We start from the raw sequence: 21,425 nt of genomic DNA on the forward strand, positions 1-21,425 counted from the left end.
GAATAGTCTATATAATTGATCAGGCACAGCTCATCATATTAGCCCCTTCTTTTCAGAAGCAGTTCTCATTGATCAAGGGCCACTGTTTCAGATAACACAGAACTTGAAGTTCAGATCAGTTGATTATAGCTGACTCATTTCACAAGATATTGTTGACTGCAGCTGCATAATCTCTCATTGAGAATATCTTCAATCTCTCACTCAAGCTCATTATCTTCTTCTATGATCTCTGACAGTTGTCAGTCAGAAGTTAGTTGAGAAGAGAACAGATTAATGACAGCACAGTGAAGCAAGCTTGTATAAAAGACATCATGAATCTCTAATAATGTATCAAGACAGTAGTTATAACTATCTAAAACTTCTATCACTTTATACTTGATATGGTGATAATCTAGTATATGAGATAAACATATGATTCATATGTTTTTAAGATTCAATTATACTAGATCTTCTATCTTATATTGTTCAGTGAGATCTCAGTGAATATTGATTTGATTCTCTTAATCTTGTTTCACAGTTGTTATGAAGACCTCTGCTCAATTACAGATATCTTGAAGTTTTATTACTATATTATCAGTGATCTGAATTGAACTGTGAGAGTCTGATATAAACTGTGTGATCTCTAGAAGATTCAACATCTTCATGTAATAATCATGTATAAGAAAGAATAAGCTTATATCTATTAAAACAGTATCTTGTTTATTGATAGTAATCTCTGTGTGTAGAAGCAGATCATGTCAATCATTTTATAAGTAATTACAGAACTTATAGAGATAGTTCTTTACAGTCTGAATTATCTGTTCTAATGCATCATTGATCTCAGAGTGATAGACAGTTAACAGATAGTATATAATCTTGAGAACTTGACAGATTCATGTTCAGAGAGTGCTCATGAATTGATAACTCTGATTTAATACTATAGATCTTGACAATTCATGCATCTGATAGAACAGACTTCTTAGAAAAGCTTCAGTGACTTATTCAGTATTCATCTTATTACAGAGTTTCAATATAACATTCTTACTTAATTAGTTTATAATGATCAGAACATTTCTACAGTTCTTACTCTCAGAGAGATCAACAGCAAAGTTAATTATTACATCTTATCAGATTCTATCAGAGATATCAAGCAGTTTCAGCAGGCCTTTTCTATAATCTTTTCATAAGATGATGAAGAAACAATGATTACAGTTTCAGATAAAATATCTAATACTGTTTAATATCTCAGACTAGTAGAACTTCTGAGAGATTATTTAATACAGTTATTTGCAATCTGAATAACTGATCATATATAAATTATACATCTCTTGCATTATCTGAGTGTGTAAGAGTTTGAAGTAGAGAACTCAATGTCACTCATGAAACTGTAGAGTATTATTATCATTGATTGAGTATTCTGAGATGTTAATTCTTATACATAGTTCTGAGAAGAATTGAGAGACTTCTTGATATACTGCTTCAGTGAGCACTTGAAGAAGTTCATCAGTTTGAGCTATTATATATCATAATTCATTTAGTGTAGGTTTAGAAGAAGTCAAGATATCAGTGTTAATTCAGAGAGAGAATGTTCTAATCAGAGAAGTATATATAGTGTTATGAGTTGTTTTATCTTGATTAACTAGTATCTTCAGATTCAAGAGCTGATGCTCTCAGTTCATTCAGTAAGTATCTGTTACATTGAATAGTATATCTTACTCTCATCATAAGAGAGCATCTGTCATTGAGTTCTGACTGCCAGAACAGTAGTGTATTATAAAATGAAAGTGACTTAAGAACTCAGATTATTATATCTGTTATTCAGTGAGTTTACAGATAGTTGTAAAGTATTTGAGATTCTTATAATCTGTGACTATCTTGAATTCAGAGATACTTCAGAGTTCAGAGTCTTATTCTTTTAAACAGTGTATAATTATAAGAAGTTTCTTATTATAGATCTTATAATTGTATTCAATGAGACTCAGTTTCTTAAACATGAAAATACATGATTGTAGAATATCTTTATTATTATATTATAATATCACTTCTTCTATCACATAGTCAGAGAAATCAGCTTCAATAACTATCTCATGATCAGAATTAAATGTTATCAGCAGAGAGGTATTAATGAATATCTTCTTTATCTATATAAATGCAGCTTCAGTATCTGCTGATCATTGAAATACTGTGTCTTTCTTAGTGAGTTCTGTAAGTGATCTTATGATATCTTAGAAGTTTTGTATAAATTATTAATAGAAGTTAGTGAATCTGATGAAGCTTTGTATATCTTTCACAGTGTACAGAGTCTCTCATTCAAGAATAGCAGAGATCTTCTCAGAATTTATTCAGATTTTCTTATCAGCTTCTATGATGAAACCTAAGTATTTAGTACTCTTGACTTTCAAATCATACTTGTTAATATAAATTGATAGTTCTGCTTCTTATAGTCATTGTAATACTCTTTGCACATACTCTTAATATTTCTTTCTGAATTCATTGATAAAGATGAGAATGTTATCTAGATAAGTAGATACAAATTCATCAAGAAAGTCTCAGAGTGCTCAGTTAATATACTTCTGAAATATACTGAGAGTATTGATCAGTTCAAAGAGTGTGACTACTTATTCAAAGAGATTATATCATGTTCAGAATGCTGTAAGTCACTCATCTTCTTCAGCAATGCAGATCTTATGAAACACAGTAATAACATCTAACTTTATAAATCATTAAGCTTGTTCAATGTGAGCTAGAGTTTTATTGATAAGAGATAAAGAATAACAGTCTTTCTTTGTTAATCTATTCAATTCTCAATAATTCATACAGAATTGAAGTTCTTCATCTGATTTCTTTGCAAAGAGAATAGAGGCTGCAGTGAAAGAGTTGCTAATATGTATGAATTCTTTATTTAACAGATCATTGAGTGTCTTTCAAAGAAGAAGAAGTTCATCTCAGAACATATTATAAAGAGGGCTTTATAACAGTTCAGAGTTCTTATCATTCTTTTTCTCTAACTTAATACTGTGATTCACTTCAGAATCTCATAAGAAGAGTATATTTATAATATTATCTTATCAGAAGACATCTAGATATTTATAATATTATTGAGAGAGTTTTGTGTAAGAATCTGTTATTATAATATGAAATAACTTTTCTAGAGCCTTTTTAATATTGACTAGACTAGCAGAATAGATTGATATATGATTCTGCTATCAGTGAACTTATTAGTAACTCTGTCAGTGATTTTGATAATGACTTCTTTTTCAGAGTATTTCATAAGTGTTGACAGAGATCTGTGTAAGATTCATAGTCTTGTGAATATCATCTTTATAAATCCTGTTATTATTAGAGAATATCAAGCTTCTGTTTCAAGCATTCAGTAAGATGTCTTATTCAGATAGTCAGATAAGTTCTAACATAAGATTATAATTGAGATTATCAACTTCATATACATAGGCATCTTCATGTTGATATTCTCTCATATCTATGTTTAGTTTCATTATATAACAGATACAAACATCCTTCAGATCATCAAATTCTGCAAGAAGTCAGAGTTTTGATAAAGAGATATACTGAAGATTATGATATCTTATGACTGAAGATTTTATCATTATATAGTGATATAGATCACTGTCTATCATGGCTTTCATATTATACATATTATCAATCACAGTAGATATAAGAATCACATTCATTGTTATTTTCTCTTTAAATTATTATCATCTGACCTCTTCAAGCTTCTGTTTATGAATTTGAACAGAAGCTAATCTTTTTCCTGTTTCATTGAGACATTCTCATAGTTATCTTTCAAATCTTTCTTCACTATAATGTGGTTGATATGGACAGGCGCTGATTCATCTTTCAAACAGAAAGACATCAATCTTTCTCTCAATTGAGAAGGTATGTAGATTGATTGACAGTTAAAAGCAATGTACTCTGATCAGTTACAGTTGATACACACTTCTTATTAATATTAATTAGCAACTTCTTTAGAAGTGATATCAGAAACTCAGAAGTCTGTTCAGATAGTGAAGACTCTTGCTTATGTATAGATATTCAAGTCTACTCAATTCATGACATCTGTATCATTGTTATTCTTCAGTGTGAGTGTATAAGTTACTGAGATGTAATATCTTCTATCACTATTCTGTATACTCTTGAGCTTGATAAGATGATCATTTAATGTTCAGAGCTGTGTGCAGAAGCCTTCATAAGTCTGATCTTTGTCTACACTTACAAGAGCTTGTAAGAGTTTGAAAGTTAATGTCTTCTTAAGTATACTAATCTTCATTCAATTCTCTCAAGATTGATCTCCTGCTTCTAGAATTTTGATGTTAAAGTCAGAAATAAATGTTGTAAGAGAAGTGTTTCTCTGTCAGATACTCTGTAACTAATCTAATACTTTCTGTTGTATAACAGTGTCTCAGAACAGAACATCAAGATATTTAATAATATTGTCAGATGTTTGTAACACTGATTCACATACTTTCATTTATGAATGAAACTTCTGTTTCATGCAATTCTTCAATCATTCATTAATATATTAATCTTGATTAATTAGTGAACTGATGACATCTTCATCTACACTCAGTTTTGTAAGCATTTCTATTCTTCATGATGAGTAGAGAGTGAGATCAGAAGCATTAAAATATGTGAAAGCATTTAAGTGTTCTTTCAGTGTTTTTATATTTAATTCTGTAGATGTTGAAATTGTCTGTGCAAGAGTTTCTTATTGAGATAATTATTGAATTTCTTCATATTAATGTTGTTGAGTTGCATATATATCAGCTATTTATTATTATTGTAATTTCAACATTACTCAGAGTCACTGTGATACTGTGTCTATACTCATGTTTGAGAGTTCTCTCATACTATTATTAGACATGATTATATTGATTGTCAGATATGTGATATCTGTGAAATTATAATCATATGAATATCTTATATATCTGAGATGTTAGAACTCTTGAGTCTTTCACTGACATTCTCTTTGTAAGATCTTATTACAGAGTCAGAGTGACTGGCAAGCAAGCTTCTATCTGAGAACTCAGTGTCTGCTTAACTGTTTGACTGTTTCTCTATTTCTTATACATTGCTATGTGTTCAGATATCTCTCAATGAATAATTGTTTCTGATAAGAAGATGATATGTGAATAATCATTTTCTAATAAGAAGATAATGAATGTTTTTCTAGTGTAAGAAGTCTACACTGAATAGATTGATATAATATTGATAGGTCTTATATAACAAAGAGAAAAACATTAGAGAAGGAAAGAAAGAGAAAGTGCGAGAATTGGCAATTGAAGTGAATATTTATATGTGTATGTGGTGACATACGCGGTGGTGCTTCGGGGTGGAAGAATATACACGCGTTCGTAGCGGCCGAGGATCGGTGATCGGAACATACACATTCGTGACGGCCGAGGATCGGCGATCGGGAATGGGGCGGTAGGAATCTATGGAGTGTACGGAATAGTCTATATGATTAATCGGGCGCAGCCCGCCACAATAGAGTAATATCTCTGTTGAACTGTTTGGAAAAAGTTCTAGAGAAGATAATAGCCACTAGATTATCTTTTATAAGCTCTATTAGTGATTCTCTTCTATTTAATGAATAAATGAGAGATAGAAAACAATGTTCTGTATAGACTAACCGTGTGACTATGTCTGAGATCAGAATCAGAATATTTGATAATCTTATTATCAATTTAACTGATCTCATTACACAGTTTTAACATTAGATAGTAGTCTCATACTATCTCAGTGAGACTTACTGTTCACTCTTGTCATATTTTTCAAATGAGATTATGATTTTCACTTCTCAATTTAAATTATTTTTATTGCTTTAAATGACTTTAAATCTTATTTGAGTATTATTAAAAAGCATTACTTTTTAAAAAATTAAAAATAGTCTAAAGAAAACCTTAAAATGTCTAAAAATAGTCACTTTATACAAAGAATGAGACTAAATAAGATCAAATGAAATTACTTTCTTATTTTTTCTAAGTCATAATTTCATTTTGAGATCTGATACATAGTCACTTTGCATGTTTTTTTAGTGATTAGTCTCAGCAGAATTCATATCAAGAAATGTATAAGATCAGATTAAATGAGATCAAACATGAAATTCATAGTTCTGGCGGCTAGTCTAGTTCTGTAATTAACACTAGACTGGCTGCTGAAATTATGAATTTCACATTTAATCTCATTTGATCTGATCCCATACATTTCTTGATGTAAGAAGCCTACGCCGAATAGATTGATATAATATTATAGGTCTTATATAACAAAGAGAAAAACATTAGAAAAGGAAAGAAAGAGAAAGTGAGAATCAGCAATTGAGTGAATATTTATACGTGTATGCAGTGGCGTACGCGGTGGAGCTTCAGGGCGGAAGAATAGAAATTCTGTAGGTTTTCAGCTGAGAATTGATGACTGAGAGTTGAAATGTCAGAAATCTGTGAAGTGATCTGTGAAGTGACTGAGAATCAGAATGATACAAATCTGTAAAGTATAACAGAATAGTCTGTATAATTGATCAGGTGCAGCCTGCCACATTAGCCCTCTCTTTTCAGAAGTGATATAGAGTTGTAAGCATGTAGTTCTCATCAGTCAAAAGCTGCTGTCTCAGATAACATGAAGCTCAGAGTTCAGGTCAGATGATCATAGCTGACTCATTTCATGAGATATTATCAGCTGCGGCTGCAGAGTCTCTCATTAAGAATATTCTCAATCTCTCACTCAAGCTCATTATCTTCTTCTATAATGCCTGGCAGCTGTCAGTCAGAAGTCAGTTGAGAAGAAAATAGATCAGTGATAGTGCAGCAGAGCAAGCTTGTATGAAAGATATTATAAATTTCTGATAATGTGTTAAGACAGTAGTTGTGACTATCTAGAACTTCTATTACTTTATACTTGATATAATAATAATTCAGTGTATAAGATGAACATGTGATCTGTATATTCTTAAGATTCAATCACACTAAGTCTTCTATCTTATATTGTTCAGCAGAGTCTCAGTGAATATTGATTTAATTCTCTTAATCTTGTTTTACAGTTGTTATAAAGGCCTCTGCTTAGTTATAAGCATCTCAGAGCTTCATTACTATATTATCAGCAATCTGAATCAGACTGCAGAGATTTAATATGAACTGTGTAATCTCTAGAAGATTTAACACTTTCATGTGATAACAGTGTGTAAGAAAGAACAGGCTTATCTCTGTTGAGACAGTATCTTAATCATTGATAGTGATCTCTGCATGTAGAAGAATATTATATCAATTATCTTATAAGTGATTACAGAACTTATAAAGATAATTCTTTACAGTCTGAATTATTCATTCTGATGTATTATCAGTCTCAGAGTGATAGACAGTTAATAAATAGTATACAATCTTAAGAACTTGACAGATTCTTATTCAGAGAGTACTCATGAATTGACAGTCTTAATCTGATACTATAGATCTTGACAAATCATATATCTGATAGAATAAGCTTCTTAGAAAAGCTTCAGTGACTTGTTCAGTATTTATCTTATTACAGAGTTTTAATATAATATTCTTACTCAATCAGTTCATAATGACCAGAATATTTCTACAGCTCTTACTCTCAGAGAGATTAATAGTGAAGTTAATTATCACATCTTATCAGATTCTATCAGAGATGTTAAGTGATTTCAGCAGATCTTTTCTACAGTTCTTTCATAAGATGATAGAGAAATAATGATTACAGTTTCAGAAAAAATATCTGATACTGTTTAATATCTCAGATCAGTAGAACTTCTGAGAGATTATTTAATATAGTTATTCATAATCTGAATAATCAGTTATATATGAATCATGTATCTCTTATATTATTCAAGTGCATAAGAGTTCTGAGTAAGAGACTTAACATCACTCACAGAACTGTAGAGTGTTATTATCATTAATTGAGTATTCTGAGATGTTGATTCTTATACATAGTTCTGAGAAGAATCAGAGTGCTTCTTGATATACTGCTTCAGTGAGTGATTAAAAGAGTTTATCAGTTTGAGCTGTTACATGTCATAATTTATCTAGTGTAGGTTCAGAAGAAGTCAAGATATCAGTATCAGTATCAGTTCAGAGAGAGAGTGTTCTAATCAGAGAAGTATATATAGTGTTATAAGTTGTTTCATCTTGATTAACTAATATCTTTGAATCTAGAAGCTAGTGTTCTTAGTTCATTCAACAGATATCTGCTACATCAGAAGACATATCTTGCTCTCATTATAAGAGAGCATCTGTTATTAAGTTCTGACTGCTGAGACAGTAGTGTATTGTAAAATAAAAGCAGCTTAAGAACTCAGATCATCATATTTATTATTCAGTGAGTTTACAGATAGTTATGAAGTATTTGAGATTTTTATCATCTGTGATTATCTGAAATTCAGAGATACTTTGAAGTTCAAAGTCTTATTCTTCTAAATAGTATATAATTACAAGAAGTTTCTTATCATAGATCTCATAATTACATTTAGCAGAACTCAGTTTCTTAGATATAAAATTACATAATTGTAGAATATCTTCATCATTATATTACAATATCACTTCTTCTATTATATAGTCAGAGAAATCAGCTTTAATAACTGTCTTATAATTAGAATTGATTATTATCAGTAGAGAAGTATTAATGAATATCTTCTTCATCTGTGTAAATACAGCATCAGCATCTGCTGATTATTGAAATACTGAGTCTTTCTTAATGAGATCTGTAAGTGATCTTGTAATATCTGAGAAGTTTCATATAAATCACTGATAGAAGTTAGTAAATTCAATGAAGCTTTGTATATCTTTCATAGTATATAAAGCTTTTCATTTGAGAATGACAGAGATCTTCTCAGAATTTATTTAAATCTTCTTATCAGCTTCTATGATGAAATCTATGTATTTAGTATTCTTAACTTCAAAATCACACTTGTTAATATTAATTAATAGTTCTGCTTCTTATAGTTATTGTAATATTCTTCACATATACTCTTGATACTCTTTTCTGAATTCATCAGTGAAGATGAGAATGTCATGTAGATAAGTAAATACAAACTTATTAAGAAAATCTCAGAGTGCTCAGTTAATATACTTCTGAAATATACTGAGAGTGTTAGTCAGTTCAAAGAGTGTGACTATTCATTCAAAGAGACTATAATATGTTCAGAACACTGTAAGTCATTCATCTTCTTCAGTGATATGAATCTTATGAAATACAGTGATAATATCTAGCTTTGTAAATCATTGAGCTCATCTGATTCATGCTAGGATTTTATTGATAAGAGATAAGAAATATCAATCTTTCTTTGTTAATCTGTTCAGATCTCAGTAGTTCACACAGAATTGAAGTTCTTTATCTGACTTCTTTATAAAGAGAATAGAAGCTGTAGTGAAAGAGTTGTTAATATGTATGAATTTCTTATCTAACAGATCATTGAGTGTCTTCTGAAGAAGAAGAAGTTCATCTTGAGATATATTATAAAGAGAGTCTCATTACAGCTCAGAGTTCTTATCATTCTTCTTTTCTAATTTGATACTGTGATTCACTTCTGAGTCTTATAAAGAAGGTATATTTATAATATTATCTATCAGAAGATATCTAGGTATCATAATATATAAGAGATTTTTACATAAGGATTTATTATTGTAGTATGAGATAACTTTTCTGAAGCTTTCTTAATATCAGTCAGACTGATGAAATAGATTGATATATAATTCTATCATCAGTGACTTTGTCAGTGATTTTAATAACTTCTTTTTCAGAGTATTTTATAAGTGTTGACAGAGATCTGTGTCAGATTCATAGTCTTATGAATATCATCTTCATAAATTCTATCATTATTAGAGAATATTAAACTCCTGTTTCAAGTATTCAACAAGATGCCTTGTTCAGATAGTCAGACAAGTTCTAACATCAGATTATAATCAAGATTATTAACTTTATGTGTATAGACATCTTCACACTGATGTTCTCTGACATCTATGTTTAGTTTTATTATGTAATAAGTGCAAACATCTTTTGAATCATTGAATTCTGTGAGAAGTTAAGATTTTGATAAGAGAATACACTGAAGATTATAATATCTTACAACTGAAGATTTTATTATTGTATAGTGACATAGATCACTGTCTATCATGACTTTCATATTATACATATTATCAATCACAGTAGATATAAGAATCATATTCATTGCTATTGTCTCTTCAAATTATTATCATTCAATCTCTTTAAGCTTCTATTTGTAAATTTGAATAGAAGCTAATCTTTTCTCTGTTTTATCAGAGCATTTTTATAGTTATCTTTCAAATCTTCCTCTAATGTAATGTGATTGATATGGACAGGCACTGATTCATTCTTTTAATAAGAAGACACTGATCTTTCTCTTGAGTGTGAAGATACATAGATTGATCAGTAGTTAAAAGCAATGTGCTCTGATCAGTTACAGTTAATATACACTTCATATTGACATTGATCAGTGACTTCTTCAGAAGTGATCTCAGAAACTCAGAAGTCTATTCAAATAGTGAAAACTCTTGCTTATGCATAGATATTTAAATCTTTTCAGTTCATAGTATCTGTATCATTGCTGTTCTTTAGCATAAGTGTATCAGTTACTGAGGTGTAATGTCTTCTGTCACTGTTCTGTATACTCTTGAGCTTGATAAGATAGTCATTCAATATCTGAAGCTGTGTGCAGAAACCTTTATAAGTCTGGTCTTTATCTACACTTACAAGAGTCTGTAAGAGTTTGAAAGTTAATGTCTTCTTAAGCATACTAATCTTTATTTAATTCTCTCAAGATTGATCACCTGCTTCTAGAATCTTAATATCAAAGTCAGAAATGAATGTTATAAGAGAAGTATTTCTCTATTAAGTACTCTGTAATTAATCTAATACTTTCTGTTCTATAGCAGTATCTCAGAACAGAATATTAAGATATTTGATAATATTATCAGATATTCACAACACTGATTCACATACTTTTATTCATGAATAGAACTTCTATTTCACACAATTCTTTAATTATTCATTGATATATTAATCTTGATTGATTAGTGAATCAATGACATCTTCATCTGTACTTAGTTTCATGAGTATTTTCATTCTCTATGATAAGTAGAGAGTGAGATCAGAAGTATTAAAATATGTAGAAGTATCTAAACATTCTTTCAGTACTTTTATATTTAATTCTATAGATATTGAAATTGCATGAGTTCTTTATTAAGTTAATTATTAAATCTCTTCATATTGATTATTGAGTTGTATACATATCAGCTATTTATTATTGTTATAGTTTCAACATTGCTTAGAGTCACTGTAACACTGTATCTATACTCATATTCAAGAGTTCTTTCATACTATTATTAGTCATGATTATATCAATCATTGAATATATAATATCTATGAAATTAGAAGAAGTGTAATTATATGAATATCTTATACATCTGTAGTATCAGAACTCTCAGATCTTTTACTGATATTCTCTTTATAAGATCTTATTACAGAGTTAGAGTGACTGATAAGTAAGCTTCTATCTAAGAACTTAGTATCTGTTTAACTATTTAACTGTTTCTCTATTTCTTACATGTTAATATATATTCAGATATCTCAGTAAGTAATCATTTCTAATAAGAAGATAATAAACATTTTTCAAGTGTAAGAGACCTACCCTGAATAGATCAGTATAATATATAGATCTTATATAATAAAGTGAAAAATATTAAAGAAGGAAAAGAAAGAGAAAGTATGAGAATCAGTGATTAAAGTGAATATTTATATATGTACACAGTGTGTATACAGTGAAGCTTTGAGATGAAAGAATAGAAATTTCATGAGTTTTTCAGCTGAGAATTGATGATTGAGAATAACTGAGAATCAAAGCTTTTAGCAGAATCTATAAAGTGTAAGAGAATAGTCTATATAATAATCAAACACAGCTCATCACAAGGAGTATAATTTAAATTAATTAAATATAAGATTCTTATTTTCAACTGAAACAGAAATTAAATATTTATACTTAATAGACTTTCTATCAGAAACTTAAGCAGCTATAAGAAAATGACTGAATTCAGAAGTATCTGAATATAAAGAGATAAAAATTAATTAAATATAGTCTATTAAAACAGCTATATACTATCTTTTAATAATTTTATTTTATTATAGTCTCTCTTTACTATACTCTTTCTTTTCTGTTTCTTTCTATCTATCTATTTAATATATTTATTTTTAAGACTATATTCTCTTTTTCTTTGTCATGATATTTTTAAATAATTTCACAGTATTAGAAGATGTTGAAATACTATAATTTATAAACAGTTTTTGTATTCTGAGCTGGAATTTTCTGATTTTATATATCTGAAATTGATAAATGTATAATAGTTGACTTTATAGATATAGAAAAAACCCTGAGAACTAAAAGTTCTCAGGTAGATGTCATAGTCTCTGACTGCATACATCTATAATTGAAGAATAATAATAATAATAAGTTCGTTGGGTGGTGAGTCACGTTAACGGCCAACACATACTAAACAAGGTTTGGACGACGGGTGGCTCGTTTGCAGAGTTGCATTGCACGGTGGAGCGCTTTTCTGAGGTGTTGCTTTCCTAGCGCGCTCAGTTGCTCTGGTGATTTTCGCAGCTTTCATCAGTCTAATTGTAAAGCCGAGTCCACCACTTTCGTGTTTTTGTGACTTTCAGCAGCCATTTCCGCAAAAGCAGCTGCAAAACCAGGATGCTGAAAAGCCAGCTGCTTGATATTTATCTTATCTTTAATTAGTCCATTATTCATCTTTCACTCAGCTTATACATACCTTCGCCTCGCGTAGCATCTTTTCAAATTCCTCGAATGTCTCGAAACTCCAGTCCTGCCGACATTCGTTCTCTCTCCCAACATCTCTAAGCCATTCAACACCATCATCTGGAAAGGAAGACATAAATGAGCGGAAATCATCCTGCCCAGCTTTATCAAAGCCAAATTGCCATCTCAGAACAGAAAGCCCTGTTATTTCAGCAGTTGAGAACCCATCACACCAACCGCCTATATCCTCCTCGGGTATCAAGCTTCCGTCCGGAACCCAACAACATAAAATAGATTTCACTGCTGCGATGGCTGCAGCTCTGGCCCACGGAGACTTAAATATACTCCCTCCGCTCGATCCCATTTGGGCCTTATTTTCGACGCTGATGACATCCTCAGGGGCTGATTTATCCCGACTCGGTGTTGCTTGGACAGGATTGAGCAGGGACGTGCCTATTGGCGGAGCTTTTTTCACCTGGCTATGAAGATTATCCGTACTTTTCTGCTTTTTTGGGTTCCCCGGCGGCTCCGGTTTCAGTGAGCATTGGTCTGATAAGAAAAGTTAGCATACTCCATCAATGAACGAAAGCCATAGATGAACTAACCCGACATCTTCTTAGAAAGGTGCACGAGGAACTGTAGAGAGTTGGTAGAGAGAATAGAGAAGACTAGGACAATTGACTGTTTTATTATCATTGCCTGACCTACCAGATAGATCTGATCCTTAAAGATACTGGAAACCCCTAGACCATCTGGGGATCGCGTTGAAAGATTGACAAGCGAGGGCTGGGTTCCTTCTATATGTATACCACACTTTGAGGACCTGGGACTATAGACATCGTGTTTGTTTATGGATAGCGACAGCAACAGCGAGGCTAGGCTTCTTTAGTGCCTCTATTAACTCAAATTTGGCCACATATCTCGCTGGTAATGCTAATAATCCAACCAGTTAGAAAAGAATGGGTGCGAAGTATATGCAATCTATTGTAATGGCTGCCTCTACCAAGTGAATAGGGCGCCGTGCTATATTTTTGCGAGGAACAGTAGTGGATCCACAAGATTGACAAACAAGAGAGAGGGGAGAAAGACAATTACAAACAAACAACAGACAGAAAGTACAAAATAGTGTAATCCAATCATGAGGCTCACTCTCTGGTTGGGAATTGCTCTTGAGCTCCTGTAACCGCACTCTTCGGGTTCTTATTCAAAAGATAGTTCTGGATGTCCGCCGGGCTATACTGGCAATCGGGAACTAGCTTGGCGAACTTAGTAGCCATATCTACAAGGTTGATGTGGTTTTCGTTGTACAAATGCAGGAAAATCGATTCTATTTGCTTCTCTGATGCCAGTGTAAATTCCACTTCCTTGTCCACACGCCCTGGACGGATAAGTGCTGCATCAAGTTGATCCCTGCAGTTTGTGGTCATAATCAAGACTCTCCCATCAGATGATAAGACACCATCGATCGCGTTCAAGAGCCCGGAGAGTGATATCTGGTTGTTTTGCCTAGTGCCGTCCTCTCATTGTATGGCTTGTGTTTTCTCGCGGTTGATTCCAGCACTGTCAATATCCTCGATGAGAAGAACACAAGGGTAGTCTGGTAGCTGGCTACAAAGCCACTGGAGTTCATCATCGGTCATGTTTTGACCTGTCAAGCTCAACAAGTAAATATCCAGACCAAATTTACCCGCCAAAGCTTGCGCAAGACTGGTTTTGCCAGTTCCAGGGGGGCCATTGAATAGATAACCACGACGGTATGGTATTTCGATTTTCTGATATGCTGACTTAGTTTCGAGAAATCTGCGCATGTCATCACAAACATCTTCCTTCTGTTCCTTTTCCAGAGCGATACTTTTGAGCGACCGACAACTTATTTTTCTGACAGACTGCCATGAAATCCTAGACTGACGAACAAGCCTGCCTCCTGGACTGAAAATTGTAATTTTGGATTTGGTCTTGAATATGTGACGTGACCTGGCTTCCACAAGCAGTTCTTCAATTGACTTGCAGGACCAGCCTAACACTCTCAGACTATAGCGCTCCTCAAAGTGGAGCTCAAAGCTTCTTTCCATCCGCCGAAACTGAAATACTGAGCCCTCGAATAGGAATAGACAAATTCTGTTGGGTCGAAATCGATATTCCCGAAATGTTCCAATGATTTTCCAGTCCCACACACCTGTCTTCACAGGCGCGTGCTCTCCACTCCATTGCTCACTTCTAACCCTCCGAGACAGACATCCGGTAACCGAAGATTCCAGAAAGGTGGTTAGATGTTCATGCTCCTCGCTGCGCGGTTCAATCTCAACCTCCACAGCACAGAATGTCCAGATTCCATCATATACCCAGATACAGACATAAACAAAGGCACATCCGACAATCAGGATATGGGACAGAAGGCCCAGGTTGGGAGCTTTGCGGAACATATCAACAAATATGGAACCAGGGAATATGATATTCAAAAGAGAACCAACGAGGCTTGATGCCTGGTCCATGATATCTTTGAAAAGTATGGAAGCAATGACAGGTTGGCCAGGGTCGTAGAGAAACAAAAAAGTCAAATAAAAGCACACTGAGAGATGGAAGACTGTAAAAGAGAACGGAGAAATTATATACAACACTGACACGAATCACAGTGTATCCTCCACATGTCGATTCAAAATCCTATCACAAGGCATCAAAAGCGGGTACTCTACGATTGCATTAGACAAGAATGTGGAGGAAGGGCTAATACTGTGTTTACTTACTAAAAAACATCAGTGCAATCTGGCTTGTACAATCGAAGAGCAGTAATCCCATCCCTATGAGCAATCAATTCATTGTATGGCAGTTCCTGCCGAGAAGGCCTTCCCTCGCGTCCCTCACATATTACAGTAAATGTCCCCTCTTTCAAGGTCGGCAAGTTTGGATAGTAAATTGAGATCACCGCCTTAATTTTCTGGAAATTACTGTTAGATCATCACAGCAGAAACTGATTCAGGGTGAGTTATCGTCGAACCTCGTCCGCCTGTGTATAGCTTTCTCCGGTCATCGATGTGGCCCTGGTGCCAAAACACACTCCGTTCTTTATCATCGCTATGGCCCCATCAAGGCTTAGAACGAAAGGGAAACAACCCATGACTAGAGCAGGACGATTTTCTTGGTGGATGTAGGCGACAGGGTAAGGATAGGTGAGCTAGCCTAAATGGCAATCTGAAGTATTCCAACCCTGAATGGTAATAGTAAGAACTTCGCATGCAATGATGGGAGCAAGTTTTCTCCTTGCATGCAAGGCAATAATCCGAGTGCGAACCAACGTGGATGAGCAGCCTGTATTCGAACAAGGCAACGAGCGAGCGGTGAAGCATCTCTTATAGCCAAAGCCAGTGAGGCGCAAAGTTTGACCTCAATTAGTATCAAGATAGTGATCCTCTTGCATGGGAATGGCACAGACTCAAGCTGGGCAAGTATATCACACTCGCCTTCGTGCCCTCGACACGGTCTGGCATCCCTGGCAGCACTTTGCATACTCCTAGTCATTGAGCTTTGCTGTGGCAGCCACCATCCCCCATGTCCTGCAATGGCCTAGGTGATGAGTTCAACAGCAGCATCGACCACGCTGTGAGTCCTTATTGGGCAAAGGAAATCCAAAAGGCTCATTTTCGGGCTCAATATCACCTTTTTCGGGAGTCTATGCCATCACAGCGCAGCTGGATTGTGAGCTATGATGATCAAACGGGACAGGTAACAACCCGCATTTGCAGTGGTAGAATGGTGCGATGGCACATATAGCTTAGGCGAAGAGTACATCAGTGGCACGGACCCTGCTCTTCCCAAAGGGCCGGCATTAAGACCACGATGCTCGATATCATCTCGATCGACAGTCTGGACGACCGCCATGGTGCGGCTGGTCTTTGAAGAGAAAACCTCACATCGCTAGCGCATTTCCGTTGGCCTCCTTCGCTAACTGCAAGTAAATCTTTCCGATAGCAGGTGCTATCGGAAAGATCACTATTCCTAAATTAGCTTTGAGTGCTCCTAGCCTCTAGGGTTGCACATTGCTGAGAAACCATCTCCCTTGCAGCACATCTTATTCAGGCTATTCCAAACCGAACCAGCAGACCACCCACATTCACTGCTACTTTTTGCCCCAGAGAAACTGATTTTCTTCTTGGTTCCAACTTCATTCACTATACAATGCGTCAAAATGCCTTCGCTTGATCATGCTGTGTGTCTTATGAATCCTTCAGATATTCTGCAATCAGAGGTAATAATAAGTAAACTATTCCTTAGGAATAAGCTAATAGAGAATAGCCATTATTGCAGCTCTTCGAAGCCTTCTTTGTTCAGGGGCCGTTAAACGATTCTTTGAAACTGCTCCAGCACCTGACTGAAGTGTGTCAGTCTCTTCCTACCTCACAGCCTTCTCGACTAGCTTGTCTGCTTCCTTCTCTGCAGCCTCCGCTTTCTCCAGGAATTCCTTCGCTTCTTCCGCCGCGGTCTTCTCTACAGGGCCCTTCGCGTTCTTCACCCCAATCTTCCTTGCCTAAACCACAGCCTCCTTTCAGCTCAGAGACCTTTCGACGACTTTCCCGAAATGAGCTGGAACATATTGCCCGTGAATATTTCACAAAGGAGAAGGGAATTAAGAATAAAAATCACCTTAACCTTCTCGTTGATGCCTCAACACAATTTGTTAAACTCGAGCCTGTACACGATACAAGCTTTACTGACTGTTTCTGGGGAAGCAATGATGAAATCTTCCCGGATAAACCTAACACCGAACCAAATTGTCGGCTTGAAGAGGGTGCGGAAAGAATTGAGCAACGCGAGGCTACAAATACTGCTGCGAGGCGTCTCATCCTTCTTTATAGGCATCATCTTATTGAGGAGAGACAGTTTCAAGTTGAAGATTTTGAATTAGAACAAGGTATAGGGAAAGCAACTATCGCCCTACGTCAATATGCGCACGGAGTGAAAAGGAGCATCGACACCGTCAAATTTGACCTAGGTCGAAGTCGTCATTATCTTAAACTACTCGAAATTGCCGGCCCGGGCAATGTGCTATTTCTGAATGGCACAGCAACAACGTGAGTTCATGCTGGTAACCATGTATACATTCGCTAATTAGTTAGGTAGGTGGGAGAGATCTCTGAAAGCGGGCGACCCTAAATGCATAGTTGATTTTCGAGATAAAATGTTTCCCTTTCTGAAGAGGAGCTTCCAAAACCGTGACCTTGAAGGCGCGAAACTTATAATCGACGGCCTTCTGAAAATTGGATGGTCCTATGAGGAGCTTTCGCGGGGCCGGGGAAGACTCATGAGCGCGTTGTTTCGCTACTTGAACAAAGAAGACCTTACGGCAGGAAAGATTGTTTTACGAGATGATGAAATGAGTGGACTAAAACGACGCCGTCTCGATCGCACATCCAGTGCAAAACGGCCATGCCCCGGCTTGCAAGCAAAGATTTCCAAGGAACATCAATCCCACGCGACTAATGAGTGCCAAAATGTACCCAGTGATGGGAGTTCTCGAGCTGATGCCTTCGTGTACCACATGTCAATGCAAGTTCTTGTGGCAGCAGCAACTTCGGTAGCTTCGACTCACGACAGCGCAAAACAACAGAATATTGATACAATGCACCGATCCCCTCCTCCACCTCCTGCTGGTGCTGGCTTTACGTCCTCGCCTGTTCCATCACCCAATCGTATGGCGGATTCGAGAACTATCACAGAGGCTTTACCGATCGCAGCTGAAAACGCACATAATGGTACGCTGCAATCATTGCTTCGACATTGAGGCTTGCACGTGTCTGTCTCCACCATTTGCTCGCGGCTAATTGGATTGATAGGTTCCAACGTAGTGGCTGATGGCCACCAAGATATTGCGCAGAATCGCGCTGACGGCGATATTTCATATCCACTACCGTTCAACATCGAGGAGATAAGGACGTCACAACTCGATTTTAGCCTGCTGTCTAGTGTAACAAGTTTTGGGGAAATTGAACAAAACAAAGGTACGGATGATAAATAAGTGTTAAGATTGTTGACTAATTTGACTCTAGTTACAGCCAGACAAGACATGAATGGAACAGAGACTTTCCAGTCAGATGGGGTGGACCAGTGCCTACCACAAATTGAAGCCCTTCCAGCGGCGGACGTCGATGATACACATTCACTGCCGTCCTTAGATATCAATAATGGGGATCCGCTGCCAACCTATTATGATGTTGATAGTGATGAATGGGTGCTGCCGCCGTTTGATGTTGATAGTGATGAATGGGTGCTGCCGCCGTTTGATGTTGATAGTGATGAATGGGTGCTGCCGCCCTTTGATGTTGATGGGCAAAATTTGCCGGAATATCTTTCCCAGAGATAACAGGCTATTCCTGATCCCCGGAATCGTGGCCACTTTCCTGCTTTGGCTTGCCCTTTGATATAACCAAGAAATCCGTCGCAAGTTCAACACGTACTTCCTTTCTTATTGTGATATACTCTCCGACTTGAACGGGGATTGAGTCAACTGTTGCAGCTTCCCCATGTACACGGATAGGGTGTATATGAGCCACTCCGCCAGACGCGAGTATACGGGCATATTTGGATCCAGGTACTCGAAAAACACGCTGCCGAGTTTCGGGTTCTTCCTTTTAACGCAATCCTGTGAGCTACGAATCGCCATATCAAGCAGTCAAACGCACCAATTTTTCAACATATCGACTCAGTTTGTCATCCAACATCGCATCGATACACTCGTATAACGCTCCTCCTAGGTGTTCCCATCGAATATCATTTCCGCCTATCCATTCCGCCACTAATTCCAGTTCTTTTTTCGCGGACTCGGAAGGTCGTTTTTTCTTAAGGTGGTCTGTTTGAGCCATTTTCAGCGACTGATTATCATGTTAGCTTTGTCCAAGATATAGCAAAAGCCCTTGGGCACTTACATAATATTATAAATATGTCTTCTGTCCCCCAAAATATAGAACCGATCTGAGTGTTGAAGATTGTCAATCACAACTCTCAGCCCCGCGAATTCAAGGCGGTGAGCCGAGCCGGCAATAAAATATGCCATGTGATCTCGATATGACCAATGATCTCCTTACCGGAAAAACGTAGGCTTATTATACGACCGGGTTATGGTTGTTCCGCCGTGCCAGTCGCCGACACCGTCGCCGAACTGTAAAATATAATATAATGGTGGATTAGCTGTGGAATCACTGTAAATGAGTTATGAACAGAATAAAATTATTATCATATTAACAATGTCACTGATTTCTATCTATATAATCACTAATTCTAAAAAATGTCTCATTCACTGAAATTATTCTCTATTGAAAATCTGTCATATTTCTCTGTAATTTCTTCTGAATTCTCTGAATCATCTCTATATTATTATTATTATTTTCTGTCATATTCACATCAACATTTATTTCAGAAAACTTGTAAATTAATATTGAAGTTTGTGAAGAGTCAGTATCAATGATTATTCACTATTTAAAAGAGAGAATTTCAGAGAAATTAGAAGTTATGTATTTATTCATCTATATTATTATTAACTTCTGTATAAATCTGAGAATCATTTCACTGATTCTAACTTACTTTTTTATCAAGAATGTTGAGAGTTTCAGTGCTGTTTATAGTCAGAGAATCAATCAGAGTCAGAAGATCAGAGAAGAAAGAGAGAAAAGAATTAATAACAGTAGTAGAGATATTAGTAAGAAGAGTAAAAAGATAATTATTACTATTATTAAATTTCTCATCACTGCTACTACTATCACTGACTATAACTGAATTCTTATCAAGATAATCTATGAGTCTCTGAATATACTTTATTATTTTATACATCTTAATAATAATATAGCTAGCTTCAGTATTGATATTATTTATTAAATTTATAAAATTCTTTATCATCAATTTTTATTCTTTAATATAACTAACTATCATTCTCAAAAGCTTATAATATACTTTAAGCTTAATAGTTTTAATATTAAGTTTTATCTTTTTAATCATGATTTTCTTCTTTTCTGTAGTAACTTTTTTCTTTTCAATTTCTAATTTCATTCTTTTAATATTCAACTTGATCTTCTTAATCTTGATTTTAACTTTTTCAGCAGCACTGATAATAAGATTCAGAGCTTTCAGAGCAATAGTAATACTCTTTATATATTAAGTTTTTACTTTCTGTTAGTGAGTTTTAACTTTCTTAATTTATTTTAAAAGATTCTTCACTGATTTCAATATAATCTTCTTTATTATTTTCTTAAAATCATCTGATATAGAAAGATAAAAGTCATGAATTCAGATCAGATTATTAACTTATTCTTTTAATTCTTCAGAAATAATTATACATTTCTTTTTCTTATAGTTATAATTTATATAAGACTTTGAGCTTCTCTTCATCTTATTATAAGCAGCATTCAAATGATAGAGAAAAATATACTTAATACAGTACTTATACATTATTCATTTATCAGACTGCTTTATCAGAGTATTCAGACAGCTGCTTACTTTCTTCTCTTAAGTCTTTGCAGTGACAGTACAGATACACTTGAGAATATTACTTATTATTTTAGTGCTGCTGCTGTTATTATTATTACTGTGATTAATACTGCTGCTGTTATTATTACTGTGATTGATACTGCTACTGTTATTATTATTACTATGATTGATACTGATG

The 21,425-nt window shown here is 34.8% G+C and overlaps 5 protein-coding genes across 5 annotated transcripts; 1 reads left to right on the top strand and 4 right to left on the bottom strand.

The window, feature by feature from the left end:
- Window positions 1-12,422: 12,422 nt before the first annotated feature.
- BDBG_03433 (uncharacterized protein) lies at window positions 12,423-13,576 on the bottom strand. The gene is made up of 3 exons (XM_002626223.2): window positions 13,381-13,576; window positions 12,789-13,324; window positions 12,423-12,724 (listed from the first exon to the last, which is right to left on the bottom strand). The coding sequence occupies exons 1-3, from the start codon at window positions 13,469-13,471 to the stop codon at window positions 12,623-12,625; spliced, it is 729 nt and encodes a 242-aa protein (XP_002626269.2). The 5' UTR covers window positions 13,472-13,576; the 3' UTR covers window positions 12,423-12,622.
- A 344-nt stretch (window positions 13,577-13,920) lies between these two features.
- On the bottom strand, window positions 13,921-14,202 carry BDBG_16824 (uncharacterized protein; the record flags this gene model as incomplete). Its single annotated transcript, XM_031724696.1, has 1 exon — window positions 13,921-14,202. One exon carries the CDS (start codon window positions 14,200-14,202, stop codon window positions 13,921-13,923), a length of 282 nt encoding a protein of 93 aa, XP_031577736.1.
- A 93-nt stretch (window positions 14,203-14,295) lies between these two features.
- On the bottom strand, window positions 14,296-15,267 carry BDBG_16825 (uncharacterized protein; the record flags this gene model as incomplete). The annotated part of the gene is made up of 1 exon (XM_031724697.1): window positions 14,296-15,267. One exon carries the CDS (start codon window positions 15,265-15,267, stop codon window positions 14,296-14,298), a length of 972 nt encoding a protein of 323 aa, XP_031577737.1.
- A 1,347-nt stretch (window positions 15,268-16,614) lies between these two features.
- BDBG_03436 (uncharacterized protein) lies at window positions 16,615-19,846 on the top strand. The gene is made up of 5 exons (XM_031721249.1): window positions 16,615-17,018; window positions 17,066-17,841; window positions 17,891-18,522; window positions 18,604-18,768; window positions 18,817-19,846. Exons 1-5 carry the CDS (start codon window positions 16,959-16,961, stop codon window positions 19,128-19,130), a joined length of 1,947 nt encoding a protein of 648 aa, XP_031577738.1. The 5' UTR covers window positions 16,615-16,958; the 3' UTR covers window positions 19,131-19,846.
- BDBG_03437 (uncharacterized protein) lies at window positions 18,770-19,846 on the bottom strand. Its single transcript, XM_031721250.1, has 3 exons — window positions 19,693-19,846; window positions 19,450-19,638; window positions 18,770-19,395 (listed from the first exon to the last, which is right to left on the bottom strand). The coding sequence occupies exons 2-3, from the start codon at window positions 19,627-19,629 to the stop codon at window positions 19,135-19,137; spliced, it is 441 nt and encodes a 146-aa protein (XP_031577739.1). The 5' UTR covers window positions 19,630-19,638; window positions 19,693-19,846; the 3' UTR covers window positions 18,770-19,134.
- Window positions 19,847-21,425: the final 1,579 nt, after the last annotated feature.

The sequence above is a fragment of the Blastomyces gilchristii genome (genome assembly GCF_000003855.2).
Source record: "Blastomyces gilchristii SLH14081 genomic scaffold supercont1.5, whole genome shotgun sequence".
Lineage (NCBI taxonomy): Eukaryota > Fungi > Ascomycota > Eurotiomycetes > Onygenales > Ajellomycetaceae > Blastomyces > Blastomyces gilchristii.